The sequence below is a fragment of the Octopus sinensis genome, linkage group LG1, assembly GCF_006345805.1.
Source record: "Octopus sinensis linkage group LG1, ASM634580v1, whole genome shotgun sequence".
Classification (NCBI taxonomy): domain Eukaryota; kingdom Metazoa; phylum Mollusca; class Cephalopoda; order Octopoda; family Octopodidae; genus Octopus; species Octopus sinensis.
In genome coordinates, this window is record NC_042997.1 from 96032206 (window position 1) to 96059243 (window position 27038).

Below are 27038 nucleotides of genomic sequence, written 5' to 3' on the forward strand. Positions count from 1 at the left end.
TTAAGGACCTCGTATAAATTCTTTCAGTGGGGAGCGTTCTAGTGCGCACGGATGAAGCTGGTAATTCGTGTCTTCTTGAGATATCTTTCTAGAAAATAGTGATTACAATGGAACTTCATTGATATAATGAATAAACCTTGACTTCAAATCAAAATAATAGCCATTTGGAGAGGTGTAAGATTATAGGATACCATAACATGTAAGACAGAATTGGACTTTATTTTCCTTAAATCACTCCACATAAATTTGAAGAGCCACAGTCCAAATTTTGAGAGTAATGCGTTTGTCAGAATTATCTGCCTTCGAAGTCAGATAGGCAGAGGGATCAGTAGAAAACTGTTAACAAAATTATATCTGTATTGAGAACACAAGCTGAACTTGTTTTATGGACTTAAGTTGTATATTAAATTAATGCAAATAGATATTTATTACAACTATTCCCTTATTACCGCTATTTTCAAAGGATCTCTAATTTACACAATGAAAAAGCTCCAGGAAAATTATTTTTGAATTATAAATCGCAAGGCAAATATAACTTCTTCCATATCGTAGTCGATTACAAGTGCTGTAGTTAATGATGGATTGGTGTAGTTGCAATATATGTTTAATTAAGATATCCTGAAATGCACGTTTCACCCAATTAACCAACCTAATAAAATATTGATCCGTTGTTCCCACCGATTCAATAAAAGTTCCTAAAATTCCGATTTCATGTTCTTATTCTTTCTGTTAAATTTACCTTAGTTACTGAGAAATATAAGTATCCTCAATTTTTTGAAACTCTTCTTTTCCATAATTGCTCAAATAGCAAATAAATCATTTAGTTCATTTGTATGTTTCAAAAGTCACTGACCGCGATCATATTGCACTCGTAATGGATATCATTTACAGATATTTTGGCACATTGTTTTTATAATCATTATTTCATAGTCTTATTTTAGTATTATCACTTTATTAAAGCCACTAGTCTAAGAAAATTGATAGTAGAAACTGGCAGTTTTGTTTCTACTCATGTCTACTTATCTCTCTAACTTTAATGTACATTCGATTAATTTGTCACTTCCAGCTGTTATTGTCACCAAGTTGATAACAAATGATTTAGTAACGAGGTTCTAAGATAATCTCTCCCTCCCCCTCTTTCTCTCTTTCTTTTTTTTTCTGTTGTCTCTGTATTCCCCCTACATAGTTGAATTTCTGATAGAATAAGAAGCTGCTATTTATAATATATTAGTTTGTCTCCTATATACTTTCTTTTGTTTAGTAGAATAATTTATGGTATGTAAACAATCATTTAGTTAACTTTGAGGAAATTATTTATGAAACTTTCATTCAATACTGTATAGACTTAATCATTTGTGTGTATACCTTATTGATCAATGTAAAATATTCTATTGAATATTGCAACAACTGTTAATGATTAAAAATGTAATACTGATACCTTCGCTTCTTTCGTTAACTGCGATGTGTATATGTGTGTGCGCGCGCTCGTGTGGTTTGTTTCCTCTTCATTGACATATAAATCACTCTTTGATATGTTCGAAAGTATTGGTTGTATTTTAAAATAACAATGGAGATCAGACATCCTAGCATTCTTTTCAAGTCGATTACATCTATTAGATATCACATGAACTGTACACCTATGATTAAATTCACTGTTATGTGTTATTTCTTTTCCCGAAATGGCTGAAGCCGCCTGATAAGCAATGTTGGTTAGGCTGACAGTAAAAGCGGTGAACCACATTAGATCTTCGAAAAAAGGATTTATTGTAGGCAACCTCTACATTATCGATTATAACTTAGAATGTTCTACAAATTTAACGTCGTAATAAATATGTAGTTAAAAGTCAGCTTCACAACCCTGTATATATAGGTTCATTCTCACTGGGCACAGCAGTTAGCACAGATGTCATATGCCAGAATTTGTCTAGGAGTCTGTGAGTAGAATTCGAGAGAAAGAAGCTGACCGTAGTCTGCCATACACGCGCACACAAGCACACACACATATGAATGTGCATATATATGTATATGTATAGTTGGAATTTACAAAAAAATTAACAAAACAAAAGACGGAGACGGGTGTGTAAGCAGCAAACAGATATATTAGTTTAACAATCGGGATGTGAGAAAGTCTTTTACGTTTCGAGCCTATGCTCTTCAACAGAAAGGAACACAGAAATAAACAGAGAGAAAAAATATTTATATATAAGTATATATACCGTCGTCGATGGCACTAACTCGTGTTCATGTACTCAAACTATAGCGAGTGAAGGAGCTTCTTCAACTTCATGGATGCGGAGGATACCCGGTACTGATGTGGCTTTTCAGGCCAATGACACTATAGAAGAGCCGGGAGCATTTATTGCAAGATTGGTTTGACGGGGGGAAAGGAAGTGTGAGCCGTACTTTGCGTCTTCCACGTATGATCACTGACTCCTCAGGTCTGTTATTTTCCATAAATTCTCTTCCCTTGACGATGATATGCCGCCACTTTGATTAATCCTTGGCGATTGTATCCCTCGTATTTGGGTCAATGAAACTGCGGAGTAGAGTAGCATTGTGCTTGTCTCGGGAACGGATTTTGAGACCTCAACGTGGTCAGGTTCCTGAGGTCACCTCCGCACAAACGAGTTGACGAGAGAGGCGCGTTTGAGGCATACGTATGACATGTCCTGACAGACGGAGGCGGTGTCTTCTCATAGTAGCTTCGGAGTAGTCCGGGTTCTAGGCATAGTAGCTCCTGGGCAGTCTGGGGAGTCCGGCTGGGAGCAGAACCTTCCCCTTCGTAATATAGACTTTCCACCAAATACTCATGACTGCACGATTTTCTTCAAATCATATATATATATATATATATATGTGTGTGTGTGTGTGGTGTGTGTGTGTGTGTGTGTGTGTGTGGAGACGCTATGGCCTAGTGGTTAGGGCAGCGGACTCGCGGTCGCAGAATCGCGGTTTCGATTCCCAGACCGGGCGTTGTGAGTGTTTATTGAGCGAAAACACCTAAAAGCTCCACGAGGCGCCGGCAGGGGGTGGTTATCCCTGCTGTACTGTTTCACCACTCTTTCTCCCACTCTTTCTTCTGTTGGCGTGCTCGCTTAGCCAGCGGGGTGGCGTCATTCGAAAGCCAAAACAATGCGAACGCATTGTGAACGCATTGTGATATATATATATATATATATATATATATATATATATATATATATATATATAATATATATATATATATATATATATATATATATATATATATATATATATTATATATATATATATATATATATATATATATATATATATATATATATATGTATGTATGTATGTATGTATGTATGTATGTATATATGTATATATATATATATAATATATATATATATATATATATATATATATATATATATATAATATATATATATATATCCGTGATCTTCGTGACCGACTAGGCTATCAGATGTTGCTACACATCGCTGGTCACAATGCGCTTCGCATTGTTTTAGCCTTCAAATGACGTCACCCCACTGGCTAAGCGAGCAGGCCAACATAAGAAAGAGTGAGAGAAAGTTGTGGCGAAAGAGTACAGCAAGGATCGCCACCACCACCTTGCCGGAGTCACGTTTTCGCTCAATAAACACTCACAACGCCCGGTCTGGAAATTGAAACCGCGATCCTACGACCGCGAGTCCGCTTCCCTAACCACTGGGCCATTGTGCCTACACACACACACATATATATACATATACACACATATATGAGTGTGTATGTATGTATATATGTATATAGGTGTATATATGTATGTGTATACGTACTTATATACCTAATATATATGTGTGTGTAGGTATATAAATACGTATTCATACACACACACACATACAAGTCTATCGGGATTAATTAATATAGTTTTTGAAGTGTAAAGGTGATTGATTTTTCTAGAAAAATATTTTTTTCAAAAACCTGTTATGAAAATGAGGATGTTACTAACCTTTGGGAGGGGGAGTTTTTTTCTAGTGTGTGAGATCTTTCGCTAAATCTTTTTAATCATACGTGCTCTTAAAGAGGAAGTTGTTGGTTTTGTGATAGCTTGATTTCACTTGCCTCCAATTCACTTAGATCAGGCCTATGATGGAGTAACATCCTGTTTAGGTGGGAAGTTGTTACATCGGTCATGTAGTATATTATGTGAGTCATAGAAATCGAAACAATACTTAATTTGTTCTCACCTTTTATTATCTTCCTTTTATCTTTTAACTGTTTTAGTCACTAAACTATGGCCAATCTGAGGTGCCGCATTGAAGAATGAATCGATAAGTCTGGCAATTATTCTATGTCTCTTTGCCCAATCACTAGGGTATTGGGACGTAAACACGCTTGCACCGATTGTCACGCGATCGTAGGGGTACAGTACAGACACCCACACACACATATATATAAACATATATACGAAGGGCTTCTTTCAGCTTCAGTCCTCCAAATCTACCCAAAAAGCTGTGGTCGACCTGATGTCTATAGTAAAAGACACTCGCCCAAGATTCCATTCAGAAGGATCATGTGATTGGAAAGTATGATTCTTACCACCCAGCCACGCCTGTGCCTATGGTAGTCATACTGTCAAATTAATTACATTTTCAGTTTTGTTCTAGAGAAATATAGTTAAATATACTTCTCTCATTGTAGGTAATATCATTTATATTACTGGCAAATATCACCCTTTTTTATGTGGCGTTGAATTTAAAGTTGTTACTAACTGTGGAACAGAAGATATACTCTAATGTTTTGTAGATCAAGAAGTGACTGACGATCATGCCTCACTTTCTTATTTTGTACATAGAATTTATTATGTCATGAAACTTGTTCCTGTTTATAGTTTCGTATTCAGATGCCATGTTTTATCAGATAATATGTATAAAGCTGCATAAATATTGCAACATAGAAACAGCAGTGAAATGGAAACTGTATTAAGTGAAACATATTAAATATATTCAATAATCACTTTAAATATAGGGAAAAAAAGAGTGAAGTATTTTTATACCTGAAGTAGCAGAATATGAACATTGTAATTAACAGTAGGATCAGTGATATATTGCTCATAATGAAGTAGATGTAAGCAAGAATCAGTGCTCGCTGGATGTCGAAACTGGTGTGAATTTCGGGCGGTTCCTGTAAAATTAAAATAAAGAATATATATATATTATATATGTATCTGATATACATATTTATATGCAAAAAGATATACTGATTGATATATATAAATATATAGAAATGAGGGCAGATATATAAAGACATAAACAGCGAGAAGGAAATAGAGGTCAAAGGGAGAGAGAGAGAGAGAGACGTTGGAGAGAGGGAAGAGTAAGTGGACATTAGATAATGTCCATAAATGAAGTATATCGCTTAAACGATTATTTGGTATTATTTGCTATGAAGCATTTATTCTTATATTTATGAATATTACATAGCTTTATCGGTTATAGTTTACAGGTTATCTCTTTGTCTACTACTCCTAAATCAGCGCTTTTAGTTTCTATTACTCTGCCAGTCTGAACGCCAATGTCCCATAACATCTTCTAATTCCTACTTTCTAACAGTTGCTAATATTTCATGTTCATACCATTTTCAGTATGGTCAAATTCTATATTTCTACATAACTTCCAGTGGATTATGTAGCGTATCTGATTCTACCTTCAGTGTTATCACCACACTCTTGTACTGCATCAACTTCTCAGATAATATACTCTATAGATCATTAGAAACTAAACAAAATTCATTCTTTCCGGCTTTAACACATTCAACATCATTTGTCAGTTACACAATATATATCCAGATTTCATTCAGATATTCTGCTCGTGGAAATGATGTATAACTGTTGTTTAGGGATTGGCAAATATTTTTCCAAGCAGCATCCATAGCTGAAGGTTTCTCATAACTCATATAATATGCACAACATCCATTACTTTGAACTTCTTCCAGAAGTATTTATCAGTAGGTTACTCCCCACCTTCAAATTTATAATTTGTTTAAGAGTTCTTCCTAGACAAATGCCCCGAAGTTGGCTATCACACAATGATCCATTTACTAGAGCAACGAAGTTGTATTTGTGGTGATATATTCTACGTCTATTAATGATAAATCTTATATAAATTCTTTGGATTACTTGGTGCAATCTCTAAAAGCAGTGATGCTTTGTTGAGTGCATCATATCTGGCGCTGTATCTTTCTACATCATGCCAAATAATGTTTGTAAGCAACTATTCAAAAATACAAGTCATTCTTATTTGAATGTTCCTAGTCCTTCTCATTTGAAGACTAAATCAGTGGTAATTTTAACTTCACCAAACTTGAAAGCACTTGCATTTCCGAAGTAATACTCGAATCGGGAGCTCTAATTTCATAAAAAAATTCATTTCTTCAAAGAAGAGACGTTTAATTTTTAGTGGCTTTAAGCCTTGGTGTTGATATTTCTAGTAAGCTTGAGATTCCAGAAAATACAGCAGCTTTATGAATGCATCTTTTAGTTAATCTCCATGCAGATTACGTGAAGGTATATGAAAGCATGCATATACACACAAGCCTGCACTCATATACCTTCACGTGCACTCAGACACACCTACACACACTGATAATATACATATATATATGCATGAAGTTTCATATATATATCGATGTATGTATAAGTTTATGCAAGCATGCATGTATAAGTGCATATATACATATATATGTATATATATATATATATATATATATATATATATATATATATATATATATATATATATATATGTAGGTCCCGGGTTGAGTCGGGGTTAACCACAGTAAGCTCCTTCTATAAAATAAAAAAAAAAAAAAATATATATATATATATATATATATATATATATATATATATATATATATATATATGCTCCCCATCTAAATACATTTGTAACACGTATCGCAGTGCTGACCAACAATAATAATGGTGAAACTCTAATATAAACATGTGCTTGAATTTATTTCTTCTACATTTGCTCTATAATAATCAGTAATCAGTACAGAAGTTACTTAACCATTATACAAGTCGTAAGCTGCAGGATAATAATAATAATCTTCGCAGAGCACTAAGCATAACAGTATCAGTCGTATTTAGTATAGTGTATTTATACTTAACTAGGAGCATTCTATCCTAATCACTGCCCGAATGACATTTGATTAATACACGAATGTATACCGAAACAAATATGTTTGTCTAGATTCATTGAATTGATATATTTGTCAATAGACAGCAATATTAGATTGAATTGTTTAGTTGCGCAACATATTGGTAAAGAAGTCTAAAAGAGAAACTACCTTTTCAGTTGTACTATTTTAGATTTTATTTCCTTGGATCTCTATGTCTGTGTTTTATACTTCTGTTTTGTTCTTTTCAGTCTGTCTCTGCGTATATATAGTCGCATAAAAATGTACAGCGACAATGGCACAAACTCACTATATTTTTGTTATTTTAAAATGTTCTGTCTACTTTGCCATGCATTCTTCACGTTCCCTTTATACAGCTTCTAATATTCACAAATACCCATACATATACTGGCACGTATATACCCATATATATGTGCATAAATGTGCAGTTATCCATACATACACACACATACCCATGCATATATACATACATACACACATACATACATACATACATACATATATATATATATATATATATATATATATATATAATATATATATATACACACACATATATATATATATAGATACACACACACACACATATATATATATATATATATATATGTGTGTGTGTGTGTGTGTGTGTGTGTATGTACACTCTGACGCCCACGCACAGACACAGTGAATATATTAATTTCTTCGTCCTCGGTTCTTCCTTTATATCTACATACCCTTAATCATCTCCCTAGCATCTATGTCTCCAGCCGCAGACACTCATCTACATAGAGATGCAAACACCCAAGCCCTCCTACACCATCTCTTTCACTTTCCTCTCGCATTCGTGCTCTCTATACGAACACTCACATAATTCCCAACAATCTAGCACATTAATGCTTTCGCAATCACACTTCAAATTTTCTTCCACTTATATTCTGACTTTCTGCTACAATCTCGCAGCTTGCAGCCCAACAACAATCGCCAGTCAGTCGTTTGTGTCTCACATTTTGTCGAATCGTTCCTGTGTTGTCAGCAGGGGGAAATTGCAGCCAAATGTAACAGGAACCTCATTGCTTTTTAGAGATTTGCAGTAATAAACTTAATGCGAATCCTGTAGTCACGTTTCTTAAAAATAACACTTGGTGATTCTATATTATAGAAAAACGAAACAGAAATTAAATTTTAGATTTATCTTACGTATTACAGTTTCATTAAAGGTTTTATCAGAGGTCAAAGTAATGCTCCTAACATCCTTTGATAGATTTCTGAGACTGTTGAGAAAAAAAAACTAGAAATATAAAAAAATATTCGTGTCGTAGATTACTGCAGTAGGAAAGAATACTGGTAGTTATCCACGAAAGCTAAGTCCTAGAAAAGAAATTTGCAACTAAGCGTGATACGCTAAATATATCCGTAGCCCAAGTGTCTGTTAGAAATATGCTACTGAATAATATCTAACAGCGATTTTTTTTCGTCACATTACGTTCTTAATTCACTTCCCACGCGGTAACTAGCGGTAACTAGAAACTTGCACATACACTCACATACACATAGAAACACTCATACACACATACATGCACATGCACTCTCATATACATATACATACACACACACTTATACATACATACATATATATATATATATATATATATATATATATATATATATATATTTGCTGAAATTAATGAAATGGATTATTTATTACCAGGTGGTGTGTTTCAAAGTTCAATGATGGAAGACAATAAATGAGAAAAGAGCGAATGGTTTATTTGTAAACATGCACCAACACACATAGAGGGAAATAAATCTTTCATAGAAAAAAGTAAGTGATAATGTTTATGTAAAAAATTTAGTAGATACCACAGATATATGAAATATTCATATTTCTGTGCCGAACACATTAATGTTAATACTGCAAACATCGTGGTATTTAGGCTTAATATTTCACTGTAATAAACATTTCACCTGCTACATATCTATTACTCTTGGTTAGAATTCTTTGCTTTTGGGGGAAATAGGGTGTCTTATGTATGTACGTATGTATGTATAAACGTATATCATTATTCCATTTTATTTCAAGATCTCTTGCCAATAGAGAAATAGCCGGTTTCTATTGGAGATCAAATGCTTCATTATTGGAATTTCAACATCAACAACAGGGTATTTTTGTATGTATGTTTATGATTATGTGCAGATTTGTATTCTTTTATTTTATGTATGTATTCTCATGCATAACGTTTCATGTCTAGACATGTTCATATATACTTAAATTATAAACTTGTAACTTTTAGAAATTTTTACAGTTCCAGTGATAGCTTGGATCTGTAGTCTTCGAATTAGCTTTCGCCTTTTTGGTTTAGAGAAGCCTAATTTCTGCGTTACCTAACTGAATGCTCCAATAAGTAGAGGTGTAAGTGTGAGCTTGAATCTGAGTAGAGTAACTGTATATTTCTTCTCGCAGATCTTTCGCTTTATATTAATATCCGCAGAACAGCTGAGTTCCAAAACTGTAGAGAGACTCTCTTGTCTATCCCAAATCACGGTGATAGGTCCTTTTCGTTGTCATTTCATTGAGGTTTTCACTGGAATATTACGCCAGAACGCACTGCAGTGAGTGGATATAGCTTTTACATTACGTAGGTTCTTATTTCTGTAGCCTAATGGTTATCCTTCAGAAGGATCTCATTATAAAATTACTTATATATATATATATATATATATATATATATATATATATATATATTATATATATATATATATATATATATATATATATACATACATATGTGTGTGTGTGTGTGTAAGTATGATGATAAAATATAATTATAAAATATGTTATAATTATACTTAAATATAAATTAAATAATATGGTCGTGTTAGTATGCTGGCAACTGATTTATCATTAAATAATGACTTTATTCTAATTATGTATATATATATATATATATATATATATAATGTTATATGTACATAACCAGCACTCCGTCGGTTACGATGACGAGGATTCCAGTTGATCCGATCAACGGAACAGCCTGCTCGTGAAATTAACGTGCAAGTAGCTGGACACTCAACGGGCTCGTGTATCCTTAACGTAGTTCTCAGGGAGATTCAGCATGACACCAGGTGTGATAAGGCTGGCCCTTTCAAATACAAGTACTGCTTATTTTGCCAGCTGAATAGACTGGAGCAATGTGAAATAAAATATCTTGCTTAAGAATACAATGCGTCGCCTGGGATTGAACTTCGGGAGGCTCCAGTCCGACCTCACCACCTCGCACATACTCCCCAATTTACCACTTCTCTTCTTCAAACGAGCCGACAACGTACATGACTTTCTGGTCTACAGTTACTTCCCTAACTCCACCGCTCAACCTTGCTCGATACCTGCTACCGCCCACGCTAACGCTCTTGCCCCAAGCTCTTGCCCCAAGCTCTTCAACGCTACCATCCTCACAAGCATCCATTATCGTCTCTATCATATCATTGACTCTTTTACCTGCATTTCTTGCAGCGTCATTTACTGCATCTCTTGCTCTTTCTGCCCTTCTCTGTACATTGGTCAAACAGGACGCCGTTTGGCTGACCCGCAAACAACTAGACGCCTCTTTTGTCCCATCCTTTCATCCTGCACTCGTATTCTCCTGCAGTATTTCCAACATTTCTGTCGCATGTCTCGATAGTTCAACTATATATATGTATATATGCAAATATTTAGATATATAATATTTGGGACTAATGGTTATATGTCGATTAGTGTCTCGATGCACATTATTTACATTATTTACATTATTTACAATTGACGGATATCTGTCCTCATCTTGTATGTTGTTAACACAATGTTTTGCCAATGTCATTTTTGCGATGTGTGGTCTGGTGTTGCCTTGCAATAAAATATCATAGGATTTGTTGACTAATCTAGGCTGTTTTTTTTCATTTTTTGGAAGTTTCTGCATCATTTGGTCCATTTGGTTGCTGTATACTTTGGCTGTGATTGATGAACCAGCTTTAATGAAATCAAAATGGATCACACCTGCGCCAGACCATTAAACACACACAATCAGCTTCTTTTGATGAATTTTGCTCTTTTGGACTATGTTTTGCTGGCTCGTCTTTGTGATGAAGGCTTACAGTTGTTGGATTGGATCCATTTCTCATCACATGTTACGGTTCAATTAAAAAATGATTCATTTTTTACGACAAAGTAGCATAATCCACGTTTCCAAACGTTGCTCTTTCTGATTTTCAATGAGTTCATGTGGAACTCACTTACCCAACTTTTTAACTTTACCGATTTGAACTAGGTGAGTCAATATTGTTTGCTTCTTAACACCAAACAACAACGATAATTCACGGGCACTTGAGATGGATCTGACATGGCGGTTGCTTTCAGTTCGTCATTATCCATCTTTGTTTCTAGTCGACCGCGCTGCTTATTTGTGAGGTCAAAATTTCCAGAACGAAATTTTGCAAACCGATTTGATACTGTCCGCTGTGCAATATCATTAGTATGAAATACTCCATTAATATACCAAGCTGGCTGTGATGCTGTATTTTGAAGAAATAACTCATATTTCAAGACTGTACGGATTTCCGACTTATCCATCTCTAAACAAAAATAGCAAAAATCGATTTATAAATAATTTATAAAGCGCAAAGTGAGGTAGAATGAAGAAACAGATGTGTCAGTTTTCTAACACGAAATAAATATTTTCATAATATAATAATGATACAAAATGAGCAGTTGTCAAATTTGACCATATTTACTATAAATTTCATACTTGACGATCTAATATTTATATATAACTCGAAAGGAAAGAACATAAGATCACCGATTGTTTAGAAGATATTTAGTTACACAGTCTTATCTACGTTTCATTAGCATAAATTAGTTATTAGTTGCATAATGCAATTGCTTAATCAAAACTTATAGCCAAATCTCCAGAGACATGTATCATATATTATTGGATTGAAACAAGTCAAAATTAATCATCGTGGTGATGACTAATGGTTGTCTGATATGAAGTTTTCTGTTATATTTTTGATGTAGTAACATGGTTTTGATGATGGGACAATAAGTTTTTATTATGCTATTTGCATTCTGTAGCTAAAAATCATATTATTTCAATGAAATGCACGTAGGACTGTGTATCTAAATACCTTATAAATTTTTGCAACGGGTCGATCCAAGACCTAAGGGTCAAAAATTATTTACGTAAAAGACCGTTAGATTAATTGCGTCACAACTTGAAATGTGGCTGATTTAAGTGAATATATGTCGACAACTCAGTGTCTTTTAAATTGCAAAGCTCATAATCAGAAAAAGGGAGAGACAGGGAATATGTATGTGTATACTAGTAGGCTTGTGTACGCATATGTTTGAGCGGGTATGCGTGCGTGCACTCGATTAGTTTAATTCCGTTTGACAACTGTGTTAAGGGTACAAGTAGCCTGTAGCTTCTTCGCGCTACCGAAACAAGAATGTGTGCTCGTGCACACACATACAAACATAGACTCTCTCTCACACACACACGCACACGCACACACATACGCACACACACAAACAAACAAACAAACGCATGCATATATGTGTGTTTAGCCACTAACATTATATTGATAAGCTATCCTCTAACTACGATGGTCGGACTCTCCCATCGAATGATCGTCCAGTTGTTTCATCAACCAGATAAATTGCTCATTTGAATTAGCATAACAAATGGTTCACACAGAATTCACACTCAGTTCTTAAGATAATTAAAGGCTATGATACAGCCACTTGCTCAAAATATTTCGCATCGGGATCGAACCCGAGATTTCATAGCTGCCAAACAAAATTGTAAATCCTTCATACATGCTTGTCTCCACGAGCTTAACAATCCAGACGAACCATAGAACATTGAGATGAAAAAGGAATTTTTGCCTCTAATATTAATTTTGGACTATATTTTACACAAGATTCAAATCGCAAAACCTCTTGATTTAGATTTTATTACCAAGAAATTCAGTAGAATAGTTGATATGAATAGCACTCAACTTAGAAACGAAAAAAACTTATAAATGTGTTAGTTAGTCAGTTCGAACAATAGTAACTGTGTGCAATAACATTGTCAATAGAAGCAATTTTTAAATTGTTCCCTCCTAATGTAGAATTACTTTTATATTATCTTTATTATTCATAGTGCAAGGTGAACAATAAATATTCAAGATAGATGAATGATGTACAGATGTTAGAACTTGTGCTTAAAAGATTCCTCTTTCTCATTATATATTCTGCACTTTGCACAGATTTGTCTATTTTTGCCTAAATGACATTTGTCCGCAGTGACTAGATTTGAGCACGCATTGAGGGACCTTCCTTTTCTTTCTTACAGTCTCCCTTCTTCATCCATAACCAATACTTCTCTGCAAATACGTTCTCCGTGTGTCTTAGAGGATGACCGTGGAGTTCATTTATCCAGATGCTTCTTTCAATTTCCTGAATTTGTCTTTGTTTGTATTCCGTTGCCGTCACCAGTGCACCTCTCTCCTATCCTCCGACAACTGAAATCAGTTTTTTTTCCTGAGTTTCTTGTTATTTACTCTTTGGTATCACATTTTGCCATCCCCACACTTTCTTCTACGAATATCATTCCCCTCCCACTCTTTAAGTGGTACGTACATCCTATCAATACTGTCCCTGAGACGTAGCGACCTGCACATGGATATTATCTTTCTGGTTTTACAATATACGTCTCTAACTTCTCCCTTAGGCTAGTTCAGGAAAGGAGCAGAATATCGTGTAATGGAAATCACCCATGTGTTTACTGCAGAATGCTTTTTCTCTATTCAGTTTTGCTTTTAGCACTCTTTTTACCCTCGAAAGATATTCATTTCTCACCCTTTTTTTATTTCTTGACGGAAGATTCTATGTGTCCCCAATACACCTATGTACTTGTAACGGTCAGTCTCATTCATTGCTCGGATCGATGTCTTATTCAGAGATTAATCCCTTCCGAGTTGGACGTCTTCCTTTCTTTATCACGAGCGTCGCACATTTTCCTATTCCAAACTCCATACCAGTAATTTTACTCACAACTTTAACAGTCTGAACCAGCGAATCTTAAGCTTTCTTTGGGCAAATAATTTCAAGTCGTCCTTAAATAGGATGTGGTTTATTTCCCCACCACTGCAAAACTCGTAGCGTAGTTTAACCTCTTTCAAGGTTAATAAAAGAGGTATAAGAGCAACCACGAATAGCAGTGGTGAGAGACTATCACTTTGGATTATTCCCCTACTTACGCTGACTTCACCTAACTTATCAGGACCTGATGTTAGTATAGTTCTCCATTCTTTGTCTTACAGTTTTGTAAAAGTTGGGCAACATTGGCAGCTATTCCAAATATACTGAGGCAGTCTAGGATCCATGAGCGTAACACATTGTCATATGCATTTTGGTAATCAATCCATGCCGTCGCTAAATTTTTCTTCTTGGTTTTCATGTCTCGGAAGTCTTGCTGATCATTATACAATGAGTGGTTTGTTTGTACCTTTGGAACCGTTTCAACATCTTTTCTGTTCTTCTAGCAGCAGATTTCCCTATTCAAGATACTTATATATATCCTTTGCACATCAACTTTTTGAAACTTCTGGTTCAGTGGAAGGCAAGTCGGAAGTTTTCTTTACATCTTTCAGTATCAACAATGTCCTGCCTTTCGTTTTCCATTCAAAAACATCTGTATCAATGCAACTATTTTGTTGTGTTCATTCTATCATGAAGTCCAGTGAAACGACTTAACCAAATTTCTGGACCAAATCTGGTCCAGGAGATTTCCAGTTTGGTATCTATTTCAGGACATTTTAAAACTTTTCTCCTGTAATCGCTATGCATCTCTCTCTGATTTAGTGAATCTGCGTTATTTGCTTTTATCTTTTTCAAACATTCAGTATCACCATTGTATCTTACCTCGTGCCTCCAATTATTTCTACATTATTAACATTGTTTTACTTTTCAGGGCTCTTGGTCTTGTTTGCTCTTATTGATTCTGGGATAGCGGACAGCAGCCTCTTCTCAGCGGTCTCACAACGTGACTGTGATAATTAGTTGTTAATTTTCGTGGAAGATCTTCAACATACAAGTACCAGTCTCAAATTATATTCTCTTCCCATCAGAGCAGTTTGTCTTCTTCTTCTTCTTCTTCTTCTTCTTCTTCTTCTTCTCTTCTTCTTTTTCTTCTTCTTTTTCTTCATCTTCTTCTTTTTCTTCTTCTTTTTCTTCTTCTTCTTCTTCTTCTTCTCTTCTTCTTCTTCTTCTTCTTCTTCTTCTTCTTCTTCTTTTATGAGGTGACAGAAACGTAAGCACGCCGGTCAAAATGCTTAGCGGCATTCGTCCATTTTTACATTCTGGGTCCAAATTCCATCGTGGTCGACTCTACTTTTCATCGTTTCGGGGTCGATAAGATTAGTACCATTTGAACAGTAGGGTCGATGCAAACGATTTGCCCCCCACCTCCTCGAACTTGCTAGCCTAGTGCCATCTTCTCTCGTAAGCTATATTCGATATATATCTATTTTGGAGTAACGCATACGATGCATTATCACTAGCTTCACGATGTTGGCATCAATTTTCCTGATCTTAAAAATGAACAAGTTAATAACAATGAGGCTGTGTGCTCATATCTATGACTAATGTGTCCAATTTTGTTTATGACATGCAATTCGGTTATCAGATTATCCCTTAATCTAGGATAGAGAGTACGTAATTCCACCATTTTCAGAGACACCTAGATCTTAAAACTTCCCGCAAGTTGATATTTTTATACTTCGATGTCTCTATCTAGAGTGTTATTGTATGTACTTCATAGTTTTTCCTCATAAATGTAGCTTTGTTGCATTTATCAAGTATAAATGTTATTTTGATGTCATTACTAAATTGTTTGACTGCCTGAAGGAGCACTTATAGTTGTTGATCATTTGTCACAAAACGTTTCAATTCACCCACATAGAGAAGATGGTTGGTGGGTTTTCTTGAAAGACGCTTTATCAATAGTTTGTCTCATTCACGAATTTATTTAGAAGAACAATACTAAACACAAAGCAAAGAAGACAGTGAGATTCTCACAATGAATATTGACTTCACCAGAACTTGCAGTTGTAATGCCAGTATTTAAAACTGAGAAATAATTCAATTTCCACCGCTCACTGATTTAAAATAAAAAGTAGAATTCTGATTATTGATAAAATTTAAATGCCTCCAGGCCTTCAGCTTTCCAGCTGAAAGGAAAACTGACAAAAAACCATTTTATAGTTTACTCAAGCCACCAAAAGTTGTTTACACCATCGTGATAAACATCAACAATCATATTCTGACTTACCATTTTAATAGAAATAGTAATGATTATATTAATATTGTTTATTATTATCATCATCATCATCATCATCATCATCATCATCATCATCATCATTATTATTATTATTCAGTAGTTTTATTTTTATAGCGTGCTTTCACTGCACTACCGAGCGCAGCTCTGTGTGCCTTAGGTATGTGCTGTGATTTGTTGTGGTGATCTGATGATTATTGTATGGAAAGTGTTCTGCGTAGGATGTATGCGGTGCCTAGTAGTGCAATTATATGTATGTTATATGTGTTTGTAAGACCTGGTGATTTTGTTATGTATTTGTCTGAATATTTTTTATCATGCTTAATGCACCTACTATGATAGAAATTGTTTCTGTTTTTAGATTCCACATTCTGGTTACCTCTATTTCCAGGTCTTTGTATTTTGAAAGTTTCTCCATTTCTTTTAGAGACACGTTGTCATCTGCCGGTATTGATACATCAATTAGAAAGTTTTTTTTTCTTCATGATCTCTGACAACTATATCTGGTCTGTTAGCCTTAATTTCTCTATCTGTGTGTATCGGCATATCCCAGAGTATGGTTGCTTTCTCGTTTTCTGTGACGTTTTCTGGTGTGTGACTATATCATCTTTTTTCTCTGGGCAGCCAGAGATAATATGATTTATTGTTTCTTGTCCATCTCCACATATTCTGCAGTTACTTGTTATATTTCTTTTCATTACAGGTTTTTGGTAATTTCTGGTGGGGAGGCTTTGGTCTTGTGCTGCAATTAAAAATCCCTCTGTCTCTGCTTTGAGTCCTGAGCTTCTCAACCATTGCTGGGATTTTTCTTTGTCTATTTCTTTTGCGTTTAGTTTAGTTCAGTATTTACCATGAAGGGGATGTTCTTGATATTTTTGCATTCCTATGGTGGTTATTTTATAGTAGTTTTCCAGCTGTATAAGGACTCTACCACCTTCTATACGTTGTATATATAGTCTTTCTATCCTAGATCCTGTCATTATTTTTCTTGTTTTCCTATCTATTTTGGTCAGTTCATTTAGTGTCCAGTTAAGGATATCGTAGCTGTAACTTATAACTGGGACAGCTAAAGTGTTAATACCTATTATCTTGTTTTTAGCATTGAGTTCTGTTTTTATTATTGATCTAACTCGTCTATAATATTCTTTTTTTATTTTCTCTTTCATTTTTGTGTGTTGTGTCTTATCTAGTTCATGGATTTCTAAGTATTTGTAAGTTTGGCTTTGGTCTAGTTCTTTTATTTCATTGGTTTTATCTAGTGTGATGTTGCTACTCTTAACTAGTTTTCCTGTTTTCATGGTTACTTTGGCGCATTTTTCTAATCCAAATTTCATATCTATTTCTTTGGTAAATCCATGAACTGTCTTTAATAGTGTTTCCAGCTGTTTGTCATTTGCAGCGTATAGTTTTGGGTCATCCATATACAAAAGGTGGCTGATCGTTTTGCCGTAACATTTATATCCGCATCCAGTTCTATTTAGCATATCAGATAGAGGCGACAGTGCCAAGCAGAAAAGGAGTTGAGAGAGCGTGTCTCCCTGGAATATTCCTCTTCTAATGGGGATGGCTTTGGTTTTCAAGAGTCCCTCTTTTGTTTGGAGCTGTAGCACTGTTTGCCATTTATTCATAGAGTGCCCTGTGAATTTTATAATTGTTGGTGCTACTTTGTTAATGGCTAGTGTTTCGAGGATCCACGTGTGGGGGAAGCTATCAAACGCCTTTTTGTAGTCGATCCAGGCCATACTGAGGCCTTTCTTCTTTCTGTGGCTGTCTTCAGTTATGGCTTTATTAATCATTAGTTGATCTTTACAGCCATATGAGCCTTTGCGGCATCCTTTCTGCTCTTCTGGAAACAGGTTGTTTACGTCCAGGTGCTTGTTCCACCTTTGCGATATCACTGCAGTAAATGCTTTGTACATTGTAGGAAGACAGGGTATTGGTCTGTAGTTTTCTGGTTTTGCTGTCTCATTTGATTTGGGAATTAAGATGGTTTTCCCTTTCGTGAGCCATTCAGGCATTGTCTCTGGCTCTGCTAGTATGTTGTTAAAGTTTTCAGCCAGCTTTTTGTGCATTCCTGTTAGATATTTCAACCAGAAGTTGGGGATCTTGTCATGCCCATGTGCCTTCCAGTTGCTTAGTCTTTGCAGTGCCTGGGTGACCTCTTCAGTTGTTATGGGGGTCCAAAGTTGCTCAGATGCTGAGTTTGTTGTTTTAATACTCCCTTTTTTGGGTTGTTCGTTCGCCAACCATATTTCTCTCCAGAATTCTTCCACTTCTTCTGCCATTGGTGCTGCAGTGATTTCTATTTTATTTTTGCCAATTTCTTGGTAGAACTTTTTGGGGTTGGAGTTGAACTTTTTGTTTTATTCAAAGAAGCGCTGGCGTTTCTCGTACCGGCGGATCTTTTGTGCTTTGGCGAGGATATCTTGCTTCACCTTTTCTTTTATCTCAGGTAAATCTTTTTCTGTGATGTTATATTTGCGGAGTATTTTTGTTTTCTTTTTGTTGCTCAGTAGCGTTGATTGTCTACTGATTTCATTAAGAATCGACAGCTCTTTTCTCATTTTTTGTATTTTGTTTTGGGTGTTATTTATCCACAGGGTTTGTTTGAGTGGTAGTACTCCTGTTTGGATGGCTTTGAGTGAGTATCCAGCTTCTTTTATGGCTGCAGTGGCTGCTGCGTATACTAAGTCATTTAGCTCAGTGATATCGCTTTTTGTTTCAGTGGCTATTAGTTCCGTGACGGCTAGGTTTATGCTGTTTATAATTGGTGTTGTTGTTTCGTCTATTTTGATTTTTGGGAGGTATGGTCGGTGGTCCATTTTGAGCTCTGTGGTTTTCAGTTCTTTGATTATTTTACTTTTTATATTATCATAATCATTACGCTCCCCTTCGTTGTTTCTAGGTTTTAGATTTCTGTCGCGCTTTCTTTCTTATTTATATGTTTGTTTGCCGTGTTTTGGCTTGCTGTTTGTCGTGTATTATTATGCATCCTTACGGTCTGAGTTTGTTGTCTTTTGTTTACATCGTGTTTGTTGGGAATGTTATGTTTGTATTCGTGTTTTACTGTTTCAGTGTTTATATTATTGGGCATTGTTGTGTGGCTTCTATCTACATTTTCCTGGTGTATTTTTCCTTTTAGATGTTCTATTTCTATCTCTGATATTTTTTTGCGTTGAGAATGTATCTTCGTACGTCAGCTAGTTTATTAGGGTTCATTGCTGTATCCAAGTCTATATTTATGTTATTTTCCTTCCATATTTTATATGTATGTGTTGTGTTTTCATTTTGTGGGTAGAGCACTGCTGTGAAGTATGCGTGTAGGACAGAAATGTATTCCTCACGTGTCCATTCATGTCTTTTGGGTTTTATTTGCGGGACATGAGGAACAACGTCCGGCCCATTATTTTGACGGTCGTCATTTTCGTAGGGTACCGGTCCGTTCATTTCTGTTGTCACATTGTTTTGCACGTGTAGTTTTTCGTACATTTTGTGTTGTAAGTTTAAAGTACGTACTTCCCGATTGTTATTCTTGGGTTGTTATTCTTAATATCAGTGATATTAAGAATATTGTTATTCTTAATATCAGTGGTATTTAATTTCTTCGTAGTTTCTTGTACATGGTGTTTGGGGTTGGGGATGATCTGGTGTTGATGGATTGTAATGTACCACGCATGTTTACATGTGTTGTGTTAGAGGTGGAGATGATATCGAGTTAAAATGCATCATTTCGTTTCTAAAATAGTAATAAATTTCAATGACATAGGCCAATCCTTTGTTAGTAAATTTTTGGCTCCATACGATGTCTTTGTTTTCGATGTTTCTGGATATATTTCGGAGCTCTGTTTTATCGTTCTTACATCTTAGATGTCCCCGGTGTATTTCCTTATTATTATTATTATTATTATTATTATTATTGTCATGTTTTTTCCTTCTTTCTTCAAATTTTCTTCCGTTTCTCGCCGAGTGTTTTCCATACACCTAGGGCAGAGAAGGGCATTGCATGGATTTCCAGATTACACGCGCAAATTCAAAGATAAAATATGTATTTAAAAATTAATAACTAAATAAATTCATGGATGGATGGTATTTTCACAGCAATAGTGCCCTTCTTAGTACATGAGCCGTTCCAGTTAATACGACTTTGCACTTCCTGTAGGGATGGTAAGCCTGGAATCATTTTCAAATAGGTTTCAGTATCTTTTTTTATCATTCCTAGAGATCCTACAATCACTGGTACTGTAGTCGCCTTGAGATGCCACATTTTTTCAATTTCTATTAGCAGGTCTATATATTTACTAATCTTGTCAAATTCTTTCGCCGCTATATTGTGATCACAGGGAATACTCATGTCAATTAATAAACACGTCCTTTTTGTCTGATCTTTTATAATAATATCCAGTTTATTAGCTTTTATAGTCCTGTCGGTCTGCACGGGGAAGTCCCATAGAATCAACACATTTTTTCCCTCAGTCACAGCTTCAGGATGATGTTTATACCATTTGTCAGCGGTTTTGATTTTATAATGCCGATATATTGTCCAATGTAAATACTGGCCGACTCTGTCATGCCTTGCTTTATATTCTGCAGGTGCTAAAACTCTGCACCCTGAGATTAGGTGGTCTATTGTTTCAATCTCATCGTTACAGAATCGGCATTTTGGATCAGCTCTGTTTCTTATCACATTGGCTTGGTAGTTCCGGGTTAATAAGCTTTGGTCTTGAGCAGCTAATATGAAACCTTCACTCTCTGCTTTTAGCCCTGAGCTTCGTAACCTTTGGTGTGTGTGTTTCTGGTCGACATCAGCTTGTTTGCTACGGGCCACATACTTGCCATGGAGAGGTTTCTGTTCCCATCTGCTAGCTAAATTTTCATGTGCTTTTGTCTTTGCAATTAATTTTATTTTCTTTGCAGCTGCAGTTGGCGCATTTCCTTCAGTCTGCTCAATCTGGTGGGTATCTAAGAGATCAGCAGCGAATTTTTTGCTCTCTTTGAGAATAGAGTGAAGTTTTTTAGGTCTTTCATGTTTTTCAACAAGTTTTAGCATCCAGTCGTGGTTGCTTCAAGGTATTTGGCCAGTCTGATTGTGGTGGTTTTGTATGTAAGTTTAAGCTGGATCAAACCTCGACCTCCCTGAGCTCGGGGAAGGTAAAGGCGATCCACGTCTGCATTTGGATGGTGCATCTTATTACAAGTCAGTAGCTTGCGGAGTTTTCGTTCAATTTTCATTATTTCACTGGTATTCCAGTTAAGCACGTTGAAGCTATAAAGAACAACTGGTACTGCTAAGGGGTTTATGGCTAAAACCTTATTATATGCATTCAGCTCAGACTTCAGGACTTCTCGAACTCTTCTATAACATTCTTTCCTAACCTTCTCTTTCATGCTTGCATGCTGGATACCAGAATCTTCATTTATTCCTAGGTATTTATAGGTTTGTTCCTGCTCAAGTTCCTTTATTATTATTTCGACATCTAATTCGATTGAACTAGACTTTACCAATTTCCCTTTCTTAAAAGATTCATCACTGAATCCTTTCACAGTATGTAATAATCCTTCAAGCTCTTCATCATCTTTGCCATATAGCTTTAAGTCATCCATATAAAATAGATGGCTTATTTTCTTGCTGTCAATTTTGTAACCATATCCCGTTCTATTCAGTTCACTTGAGAGTGGTATTAGTGCTATGCAGAAAATTAGTGGTGAAAGTGAGTCACCTTGGAAAATTCCACAGTTTATGCTAATGTTGTTTGAGTGCAATACTCCATTAGAATGATATAATTGGAGCTTCGTGTTCCATAGTGACATTATACTTTAAAAAATCTGAAATCACAGGAGAAATTTTGAAAATGTCCAGCGATTTCAGAATCCACGAATGTGGTATGCTGTCAAAGGCTTTTTTATAATCAATCCATGAAGAGCTGAGATTTCTGCGCTTGCTATGGCAGTTCTCAAGGATCATGCGATTAATTAGGAGTTGATCTTTGCATCCGTATGAGCCTCGTCTGCATCATTTTTGTTCAGTTGGAAAGAGGTTATTCTCTTCCATAAACGTATATGTTTTCTCTACTAGAATAGATATCAAAATCTTATAGGTAGTAGATAAACATGTTATAGGCCGGTAGTTGTTTGGGTGTTTCGTTTTGTTATTTTTGGGGAGGAGGTAAGTAATACCATTTGCCATCCAATGTGGTGTTTTTTCGGGGTGTTTCACAAATACTATTAAATAGTATTACTAACATTTTGTGTGCGGACGAGAGTGATGAAAGCCAGAAATTTGGTACTCTATCAATACCAGGGGATTTCCACTTATGAGCCTTCGTTAGTGCCCTCCTTAGGTCAGCGATTAAGATGCCTTCCCATACCAGTTCTTGTAGATTGTTGTAGGCATCTTGGGTGCGTTTGATCCACTCTGCATTTTCATTGTATGGTTTCTCATCACTCCAGATCCCCTTCGAAAAGTGTTCAACTTCTTCCATTAGGGGTGGATTTTCAATGATTATTTTTTCTTTCCCTATTTCCCTGTAAAATGATTTGGCATTGGATTTGAACATCTTATTTTGTTTGTAGAATTTGATTCTCAAATCTGCATATTCTCTGAGCTTTTGCTTGAACTTTTTGTTTAAGAGTTTCTTTCGCTTATTATTATTATTAGTATTATTATTATTATTATTATGATTATTACTATTATTATTATTGCCTTTGCACAGATTCTAACGCCGGAGATGTATTACAGTGTCACCTATTCACTACCAGTAAACTAAGGTAACACCTCTTATTGTTCGAGCACCTTCTGGAGTATTCGAGTGGCTCCAAGCAGTGCTGTTTTCTGCAAGTACTCCACCCTTATTGCAGCTCCTATTTGTTCCACGTACTGATCGAGATTTTCGCTCTCTGTTGCCAGGGCTCCGACAATTATTGGTATCACTGCTACCTTTTTCATCGACCACAATTGCTTATTTTCCCAAGCTAACCTGTCATATCTCTCGACATTTCTTTCTTCCTCATTACATAACTTATTGTCAGCTGAGCATGCTATATCTATGATCTAGCATAGTTTGTTTTCTTTCTCAATTAAGACTATCTCCGGCTCCTTATTCTCTATCTCATGGTCGCACTGACTCATAAAATCCCATGCGATCTTTGCATTTCCATTTTCGATGATGCCTTCAGGTTTGTGGCCGTACCAATTTTTTGTTCTTTCAAGTCCATACTTGTTACAAAATGCCTAATGTACAAGCCTGGCTATATTGTCGTGGCGTCTCTTATATTCCTTCTGGGCTAGAGGCGTACATTGGCTGTAATATGCCATACGGTTTCACCGTTTTGTCCACAGATTCTGCACTTATCACTCTCTTCTGTGTTGTCTATTCTGTATTTTATGTAGTTTGTTCTTAGTGCTTGCTCTTGGGCAGCACATATCAGAGCCTCCATTTTCGGTTTTAAATCACTTTCAGTCATCCACAGCCATCTTTTTTCTCTGTCTTATCTTCAACATCCCTAAGAAATTGTCCATACATTCTTTTCTTTACCCACCTATTTTCAGTTTCATTCATTTTAAATTTCTTGTATAGTGCTTTATATTTGCAATCTTTCATCGTACATAAGCCTCACCAACTTACTTCTAATAAAAGCGGTTCTATGGCACTTTTTACATACAATGCTATGTTGTTTTCTTCTGATCTAATACTGTGTTCACATCCAATAAATCCTCTTCCCCCTCTTTTTTTGTACATATTTCTGTCAGTGTCACTTTTTGGATGGAGTGACCCATATCTAGTTCGCAACTTCCTTGTCTTTCTGTATAAGTTGTTTAGTTCGTCTACTGTCGATGTGAGTACCCCTGATCCATATCTAAGAAGAGAAACTGCCCAAGTGGTGATAGCTTCGATCTTATTCCGTCCATTTAATTTGGAATTTAGGATCAGTCTCAGTCTGCGCAAGTACTCCATCTTAAATTTTTCTTTCATTTCTTTCTCCATCAATGTATCAATTTCCAAAATCCTCAAATACTTATTGCCCGTCCTTTCTATCTGCTTCATAACCTTCTCCTACGGTATCTTTAGCCCGTCAATACATTAGATATTGCCTCTCTTCAAGACTAACAGACCATACTTTCTCAGTCCGAACTCCATTCCGATATCAGCACTGAAGTTATAGACCGTATCAACGAGGGAACTGACATGGGCTTCATCTTTACCATAAAGTTTGAGATCATCATTGAATAACAAATGGTTGACTTTTTATTGGCAGCTTTGGAATACATACCCAGCTTTTGCTTTCCTCAGAATCAGTGTTAGTGGTATCAAGCACAGTAAAAAGTTCAGTGGGGAGAGGCAGTCCTCTTGGAAGATACCTCTCCTAATTTTTATTGTCCATAAGCTTCTTCCGTATGCTGTCAGGTCTGTCTTCCAATTCGCCATATTTTTCCAAGAAATCGTTCAAAATTCGATCCAATACCAAATAGGTTCACACATTCCATAATACACGAATGTAGGATCATATCGTACGCCTTACGACAGTCGACCCATGACATGGTTAAGTTACTTTTCCTCCTCTTGCAGTCTCTAAGTACAGTTATGTCTATTAGGTGCTGATCATTGGTACCTCTACACATGCGCTTGCAACCTTTCTCATATGGCAGGACTCTATTTTTTATCCAAATGTTCGTACATCGACTCTGCGAGTATTCCAGTCAATAACTTCCACATAAGTGGCAAACAGGATATCGGCATATAATTGTCAACTGTATTACATTTTCGATATTTTTCAGGCACAGCACTCTCCTACCCAATGTCAACCACTCTGGTGTTACTTTGTCGGCTTTTAACAAGGTGTTGAGTTACGCAGCTATTCGTGCATGACATTCACCAAATCTTTTGATCCAGTAGCCTTGAAATCCATCTGCTCCCGGGGCCTTCCAGTTGCTCTTTGTTTTGAAATGACTAGCTCTGCCTGTTTTGGACAGACTACTGTTTGTTTCAGTTCTTGCAACCATTCAGCATCATTCTTGTGCTCCTTATCTTTGCTCCAGATGTCACTTCATAACCTTTGACTTTCGATGTTATCTGGTATCAACATTTCATCTGCACACTCCCCCTTTATTTCTTTATAGAATCTCTTCTGATATAATCTGAATAACCTATTCTCGTGGTAACCTTTCATTCTTTGGTCTTATCTTAACATCTTTGTTTTCTTTGCAACGAGGTGCTGTTTCAGTTCCTCCACTACTACATTCAGGCCCGTTCTTTCAATATTATACCTCCTTTTCAGTGCCCTGTATTTCTGTTCACTTTTAAGCTCCCATTTCACTTTTTGGTCTAACAGAGATTTCCTTCGAGAGCATGTCTAACCCTGCCTGGATTCTTCTTTTCCACCATGGATCTTTTCTTTTGTCACTCTCATTATGTTTCTTTTTCTTGACATCAGCCCCCACGTTTTCTGCTACAATAAAACTTGTTGCCTTGATCAAATTATTTGTTTCTGTGATGTTGTTTCTTCTGATGTATTTCAGAATTTCATTGACATTCTTCGATTCTCGGTGCAATATCCATCGATCGACCTTTTTAAGGTTGCAAATAATGTCGCTATCGTTCTCCAGTAGTCTTAACTTTATTCTGTTATAGATTGCCTTTTGTTCATCTGTCATTAGTGTTATTGCCTTCTTTTAGATCACCTACATGTCTCTCATCAAGTAAACTACCACTGCTACTTTCTTCTTCTATGGGTTTACACTTATTAGTAAGAAGTATATTTTCATTGTTACCTCTGCTGCTATTTTCCATGATCCGTCTTTTGATAGCTTTGAGCTCTACTTCTGTGCACCAACAATTATTTTCTTTTTGCTTTAGCTTGATCACATAGTCTTTGTTCCTTTAATTGAAACAATCCCTTTTCTCTCCAATGATCATATATACGATGTCGGTAACCCCTAATTTCAGCACCATTTTCATCTACCAGGCTGTTCAGATAGTAACACTCCATGACCACAGCATTAATTTGCTTGCTCCATCTGCACTGTGTGTGGTGGTCCCTTTCTGAATACTGACAGGCTGGAGGCAGACTAGAATCTCTGAGCCTACCAGGTGTACCACTGTCACCATCATTGGTTTCAGTTTCACTCACACCGTTATTCACAATTTTTTTTTCATTGTCACTCATATGAGGTAGCGATTCCAGGTTGCGCAATACCAGTGTTTTCATTGTGACACCATCACTAGATGTATCATTATTAATCAGCCCATGAGGCTCCATTCGTTTCCTTTCATTATTATTATCATCATCACTTATAGCACTGATATCATTGTTTTTTTTTGTGTGTAGTAGCAGCAGTAGTCGCAGCGACAATAGTAGGGGTAGGAGTAGAGTTAAGGGTGTTAGGTGGGCCTCAGATTCCTGTGCTAACATAATAGTAGTAGTTGTAGTATTATTATTGTAGTATTTGTAGTATTTAGCATTAGCAGCTGCAGCATATTAGTATTATTTATATTTTTATCATTATCACCATCACCGCCACTACCATCGTTGGAGGAACTA

The 27038-nt window shown here is 35.9% G+C and overlaps 1 protein-coding gene across 3 annotated transcripts in view; it reads right to left on the bottom strand.

Annotated features, from left to right (window-relative positions):
* The window catches only part of LOC115218117 (corticotropin-releasing factor receptor 2-like), a 430528-nt gene that overhangs the window by 108812 nt on the left and 294678 nt on the right, over positions 1–27038 (bottom strand). For all 3 annotated transcript variants that reach the window (XM_036503119.1, XM_036503118.1, XM_036503122.1), the window contains one exon: positions 5024–5151. In XM_036503119.1, coding sequence (XP_036359012.1) covers positions 5024–5151 — 128 coding nt within the window. The remainder of the gene's footprint in view (positions 1–5023; positions 5152–27038) is intronic.